The sequence below is a fragment of the Pteropus alecto genome, unplaced genomic scaffold (assembly GCF_000325575.1).
Source record: "Pteropus alecto unplaced genomic scaffold, ASM32557v1 scaffold164, whole genome shotgun sequence".
Lineage (NCBI taxonomy): Eukaryota > Metazoa > Chordata > Mammalia > Chiroptera > Pteropodidae > Pteropus > Pteropus alecto.
This window is the reverse complement of record NW_006439568.1, coordinates 9,440,831-9,448,033: the sequence shown is the minus strand read 5'-3', so window position 1 is coordinate 9,448,033 and position 7,203 is coordinate 9,440,831. Positions and strand designations below refer to the sequence as shown.

The 7,203-nt window shown below is 39.0% G+C and overlaps 1 protein-coding gene across 1 annotated transcript; it reads left to right on the top strand.

Moving 5' to 3' along the window:
- Window positions 1-505: 505 nt before the first annotated feature.
- UTP23 (UTP23, small subunit processome component) lies at window positions 506-5,542 on the top strand. The gene is made up of 3 exons (XM_006916600.3): window positions 506-788; window positions 3,217-3,391; window positions 3,920-5,542. The coding sequence occupies exons 1-3, from the start codon at window positions 601-603 to the stop codon at window positions 4,298-4,300; spliced, it is 744 nt and encodes a 247-aa protein (XP_006916662.1). The 5' UTR covers window positions 506-600; the 3' UTR covers window positions 4,301-5,542.
- Window positions 5,543-7,203: the final 1,661 nt, after the last annotated feature.

Sequence of the window (7,203 nt, the reverse complement as noted above, 5' to 3'; positions counted from 1 at the left end):
CAGGAGGGCTGGGCTCCAGTGACTTCTGACGCTAAAGAACCACGTGTCCTTAGTACACATGCTTAATTACTTAAGTTCTTTATAGGAAAGCAAGCAGCCCAAACCGGCCCATAATTGCCAATATACTTTGATCCCTCGCCTTCCTACGCTTGGGATTTAAAAACATTAAAGGGAATAAAATAGGGTAAATTACTTAGAATAATGCCTGTAACATATTAAGGCTCAATATTATCGCTGATTATTACTATATTGCCAATCTTATAGATGCTTGCCCACTAAAGCGCTAATGTCAGCGTGCAGATTTTTACTCCAGCCCACGACTGGGCATGTGCATCCCCGTACGCATTCGCACACCCAGTGGTCTTCCTGCGCAGGCGCAAGCTCCGCCCCCCAGGGCGCGCCCCTTAAAGCGCGAGCACCGTGGCTGAGGCGCGCGCTCGCCTGGGGATAATGGTAACTTGCCGGCAGGCGCGGGTGACCGGGGCGTTTGCTTCCGGGGCAAAGGGAGCTTCATATCCGGGGGAAGTGGGTATCGCCGGTAGCTGGCCGTGCGGAAGGCGTTTGTTGCAGCTTCGTGGTCTTGGTTGAGGGAAGCCAGGCATGAAGATCACGAGGCAGAAACACGCCAAAAAGCATCTCGGCTTCTTCCGCAACAATTTTGGAGTCCGCGAGCCGTACCAGATCCTGCTGGACGGTACCTTCTGTCAGGCGGCGCTGCGGGGCCGCATCCAGCTGCGGGAGCAGCTGCCCCGCTACCTCATGGGGGAGACACAGCTGTGCACTACCAGGTGGGTCGGGCTGGGCTGAGCTGGGCTCAGCCGAGCCGAGCCGAGCCGGTGGCGCGGGGGATCCGGCGGGTGTGGTTGAGACGAGGCCGCTGCTCACACGAGCCACCAGGTGTAAGGCGCCCCGCCCACGAGGAGTTGACAGTCAGGTGGTGGTGGCCTATGGAGCTCAGGGGTGTAGCTATCATTTAGTCAGAAGATACAATGCCTTGACTATTCACATGTCGTTAGCCTGGGGAATAAGACCATGTGCTTCGTAGTCCGACTTGACTTTGATTCTTGGTCCCAGTTTTACCAGCTCTGTTATTTCAGACAAGTTATTTAACTTCTCTGAGCCTTGGATTTCTCATCTGTTAAAAACAAACAAACAAAAAAACATAACTACTTGCAAGGTTGCTGTAAGGACTAAACGAGTAGGTATAGTGCACGTAGAGCGTTTGCTGGTATCTAAAACCTACCTCCTTTAGATGGAACTGTTGTTTGCATAAGTCTTACTAATTTAAATTTTAAAATGTCCTCACAACTGCCCTGTTAGGTAACATCTTCGATTCTCAAAAAGATGAGTCAGAATTTGAGATTACGAACTTTGCCTAAGGTTATTTGTTTATTCACTGTCTTGTATTAAGTTACAAGCCACATTCCAAGCACTATGTAGCCACTGAAGATAACTTAGTGAACAGCAGACTCTCAGTCCTCATGGCCCAGATAATGCATGTCATTCTCCAATTGACATGTTTTGACTCTAGGTCTAGTTTCCCCACTTCATCAGTATGGAAACATTAGGATGGAACTTTGAGGGGAGGGGAGGGAGGGTGGTTGGAATATGGAGATTTCATGAAGGAGATAACTTTAGAGCCCAGCCACAGTTTATTTCTGACGGGAAGGACTATTTTGAGTGACAGAAAAGAGAAAAGTGGCATTTCATGTAGGGATCTTTTGAACATAGGAATGGAGTTGTGAAGTGCCTGGGAAAGGGTTTAGAGCACAGAAATAGTTGGAAATGAAGCTGGGAAGAAGGTAAATTGAGGCTAGAGCATGAAGAACCATTATTAAGAAACTTAGTAAGAATATTTATTTTAAAAAATCGAAAAAAGGAAGTTAAAATGACCCATAATATCACAGCAGTGAGTAACCACTGTTAACATGTGCTGTTTCATACATCCAATCTTTGTAGGTATTTACACACATGTGAGGGGCATGTTAGAGAAGCAAGAGAGTGAGGACAGGCAAACCCATTTTGTGGTTGTCCAATCAAGAAATGATGGGAGCCTGAATCTGGGTGGTAAAAGGCAGAAACCTAACGGTTCTACAAGGTGACAGTACTGAGATAGATACCAAGGGCTAAGATTGGACTAACAGCTATTGGAGTAGGAGTAAAGGTGAGGGATAAAAGACCAAATAGGATTTCTAATTTTTTTCCCCCCAGTGTGTTTGGGAGATAATAAATTCAAGAAGATAGCAAGCCCTGGAAAAGTTTGGAGGCAGGAAACTAGTTTGGTTTTAGACATGGTGAATTTACAAAGCCGATGGCAAGACATCCATAAGAAATATGCACTAAATAGCTGGCAGTTTGGGTCTGAAACTCAAATAGAGGTCAAAAGTGATGACTGTAGAAAACAAAAATCTCTTTTCTTAAAAAAAACAAAAACTAATGGGGTGATAAAAGGAGTCTGGCAAAGGCTGAGTAAGTTTAAAAATATCTTTGACTCAATTCCTTTTATCTTTATTTTTTTCTAGTGTTATGGAAGAAGTGCTAATATTTGACTCCACAAGAGGTGCAGATTTGGGGATGAGAAAGAGGAGCTAGAAATTAATACAATTTAATATCACTGTCATTCTGATCTGAGTCATTTATAGGTGATATTTGGAAAAACATTGGCTTATATTAATATGAAAATATAGAATGAAAGGAATTTGTAATTTTCAACAACCCAATGACTTGAGAATTTTTACTTTTCATAACTGAAAATATTTTGAAGGTGTACCAATTTGTACTTAAAGTACAAGCACATAGCATTATGGTTGAGGCAAGGCAACCATTGCCAAACTACTTGTATTTACATTTCAGCTTTACCACTTACTAATTTGAATTTGGGTATATTACTTAAATCAGAATGAGGTGCTCTGAAATCAGGATAATTTTAAAGTAGGGCTGTTTTGAGGTTAAGCAAGAATTTATATAAAGATTATTTAGCATGCTGCCTCCACATAATAAGTGCTCAGTACATTTTAGCTGTTATCATTATTCTTTCTATATGGTGTGTGAATCTTTTAAGAGTGAAATGGCTCCTATATGTTTGTGGCTATAATATGACATTCAGGTTATGTTGGTATAGTTGTAGTTTTTAAAAATTATTTTTTATACTTTTATGTGAACAACCAATATGTTTCTGTTAAAATTGTGAGCCACTAATAACACTTTATTTTTCAGGTGTGTGTTAAAAGAGTTAGAAACATTAGGAAAAGACTTATATGGGGCAAAACTGATTGCACAAAAATGCCAGGTTCGAAATTGTCCCCATTTCAAGAATGCAGTGAGTGGATCGGACTGCCTGCTCTCCATGGTTGAAGAGGGAAATCCTCATCATTATTTTGTGGCTTCACAGGTGGGGAAAGAGACTGGGTTTTTAAAGAGACTGGGAGGTGGGGAAAGAGAGACTCAGGGTTGATGTTAATGAAGTTCTTCACATTCATACAGATTTGCTTAAATATGCTTTCAGAACTGTGAAATTACATAATTAGAGGCAAAGCTGAATCTAGAATCTGAGTCAGCTAACTCTTACTTCTCTGTTTGTCCTCTGTAAGCATTCTTGACCCCTTCTAGAGCACATCTTAGAGCAGAAGCAAGGGACGCCACCTAACATGTCTACCTTTGCATTAGTTTGTAATTCATGGTCCTAGAGTATTGATAAATCCATTTCACACTGTTACCACGTAACTGTTTGTGCTCAGTTTTTATGCTTTTCCTTCCTTTAAAAATATACTGTACTCCTATTATGAGAGATACTGACTTGAAAAATAAATTCTGTGATGTCTTTTTAATAGAACCCTCGTGAAGTCCATAGAAACCTATCGAAGGCATCTTATTTAATTGACAAACTTGAACTAAATAATTATATTTTTCTTTTTAATAGGATCAGAATTTGTCTATGAAAGTAAAGAAAAAGCCTGGAGTTCCTCTTATGTTTATTATTCAGAACACTATAGTCTTGGACAAACCTTCTCCCAAAACAATTGCCTTTGTTAAAGCAGTAGAGTCGGGTCAGCTCGTCTCAGTCCATGAGAAGCAAAGTATCAAGCAGCTCAAAGAGGAACAGGGTTTAGTTAAAAACCCTGAACAGAGAAGAAAAAAGCGCAAGAAAATAAGTGGCCCCAATCCTCTTAGCTGTTTGAAGAAAAAGAAAAAAGCACAGGATACAAAACCATCTGCCTCTGAAAAGAAAAGAAAAAGAAAAAGAATCCGGAACAGATCGACCTCAAAAGTACTTTCTGAAAAGCAGAATGCAGAAGGATGAGGAATCTTTTAGATGCTTTGAAAGACATTCAAATGTGAAAACTAAATTTCTTTTTAAAACTGTGGACATACTTAGAATAAAAAACTGAACTTATTTTTGTAAATGAATAATGACCTATAAGCCTTTGCCTAAAATTATATATATAAAAAAAAAAAGTGAATGTGTTTAGGTGTGACAGTGTTCACTTTTCTTAGTGATTTTTGTTGTTTTTTGATCCAAAGTTGCCATCTCTTTCTGCCTCACTGCCATCCCTCAGCCCCCAACATTATTTGCAAGTAGTTTAAAAAGTCAGATAGTGTCAGAAAGTTTGTGACAAAAACATAGTAGTCTTTCTTTCACATTCACAAAAGAAACTTCCTCTTTCAACTCATGTAGTGGTTTTAGAATTTATATTTCTAAATATGAATATGCTGCTACCTTTTGATCCATTCATTACTATTGACTTCCTACTGGAGAGAATAGTAGTTTTGCTTGCTTATATTACTCACCCCATTTTTCCAACATATTAATATTTCAATCTTTATGCATCCTCAATTCAGTATTTTTATTATGACTAAGCTTTATAAATCACTGAACCAGTTAGCATGCTATACTACCTTTTTGTTATTCTGGATGTTAATAATGACCTCATTTTCTTTCAGCATCTGACATTATCATGCCCCATATTCCATGAACTCTGTAAAGGATCTCATCATATAACTTCCCACGTGATATCAGGACATTTCTTACTCTTGGAGGTACTTCTGCAGCCGACTGTCATCCAGCGTCGAACGGCTTTCTGCTGAGTGTGTTGCTCAGCTGTCATCCAGCCACTTCTTGCTTTTTCACTTACGTTTCCTAGTTTCTTCATTTTACTCTTTCTTGGTTTCCTCTTTTGCTGTAGTGGAGCAAAAAGTGTGTAGGAAGTACATTTTGGGGGGTTCAACCAGTGGGTCTGCCCTTGTGTTTGTTGCACTGGTGACCTAGCAGGATAGAGAATTCTTGGTTGAAAATCATTTCACTCAGTTTCCCTAGAAAACGTAATTGTTTATAAGGTTTATAAGGGGGTGGGGAACTATTTGCTTTTTTTGAGTTCCATTTGTTCAGTAAGGAGGAAGATTTTCTTTTAAATGTGAATGTTAACTTCCAATAACAAAAATTTCAAAAGAGTACTCTCTTTAAGGTTGGCTGTGAATATGTTATTTTAAAAGTGTCTAAAACATCAATGGGGAATTGAATAAAACTTGTCTTTTTTAGCCTACACCCCAGTTGTTTTAATCGTCCATCAGGACAAAATTACAATGTTTTCACACTGTAAGATTGAAGTATGAGGTTGTTGGAAAAGCAGAGCCTGACTAGTAGTTCCTGATTTTGAGCTCCCTTCACACAGTCGTTCTTAACCTGTACCATTAAAATGTGATCGGGTACGAAGTACATCACAAATAAATTCTTAGTAATGGCTGAAACGAATGACTTCTGAAATTTGAGACAATTCAAATTTATTACTACAGAAATGTCATTCTCAGCTAAATATTTTGGTGGAAAGTGGAATTATAGCTTTAATTACATTGAGAATAACAGGCTATATTATCTGGCAAGCCAGGTTAGTGTTAGATTGTCATTTCACGATTCTGTTTAAACAGGAACATTTTTTAAAAGGCAAAATTTTTGGAACAAAAGGGGGATATAGTCTAGTTCCTGTGAGAAAAGAACATTTGTCAATAATAGGATTACTAAATCAAATGTAGACAAGATGATAAAGCAGGCGAAATGTACACTGATGGTATTCATTTCACCATGCTAATATGCACAAATTTTAGGTATTCTTTTAACGAAGCCTTGCCTCAGGCCCTCGCTCCAACTCAATATACCCCTGTAAGTCCCTAATGCCCCCCGTGCAGCCACTTGGCGCTGGTGCTCAAAGCGAGTGAATCTGTCACTATGGAAGTCCAGTGGCGGACACAACTCCTTTAAGAGGCATCTACAGCTGCCGCTGCTATGGCATCCGTCCCACTCAGTCGCTCTGGCTGGGCAGCCTCGTGTCTTCGCCCCCTTCTACCTCCTACTGTTGCAGGGTGATTTCTTATTTTTCTCCCTAGTTGTAAGGCTGCTCATCTAGACCCCAGGTGACTCTGCTTGCTGTTTGCTCCATGTTTCCATCACAACTTTGATTTGGTCACAAGAGGGGAAGAACAAAGCCTCTAACATCTACACTAATTTGTCCTAGCTCCCGAGAGATTATATTTTATGTCTCTGCATCCAGGTAAGGCAAGATGGCCGTGATTTGACAGGTTTAATTAACAGGTTTTTATGGGTAGGCAGAATGACTTAGTTTGTATTCTTTATAATGTTTTAAAAATAATGTCATTTAATCGTACTATAGTTTTCCTTAATTCTTAGTTTAGGTGTAAATGAAAACTTGATATAACTCTGTATATAACTATCTAACCATCTAGTTTGAGATCCAGAACTAACTGGGAATAAAGGCAGAAGGTTAGGTGCCTAGACTGAACTTAGGAACTAATTTCTCATGTGATTGTGGTTTGGTGCTTCCAAACACTTCATCAGACATTCTTGCCAGTAAAACACTTTTGTGTACACCTATAACATGTATATTTATAATCTACATAGATTTACTACTGTACATTTTAAAATATACACAGAAAAAAATATAAAGGATGGTAAAGAAATTACTTTAAAATTTTTGCCATTAGATGGCTTAATTAGCTACTATTTCAAGACCAGGTTTATCAATAGTATTGGATATAGATCTACTTGAAAGTTTTTATAATGACATTTTTCATCAGATAGACTAGATCATTAGTTTTCTTTTATAATGTTAAGGACCAAGTATACTAAGAGTAATGTGTTGATACATATTAGTTGAATGAATGAAAATAAGTTCAGGTCTACCACAAAGGAGA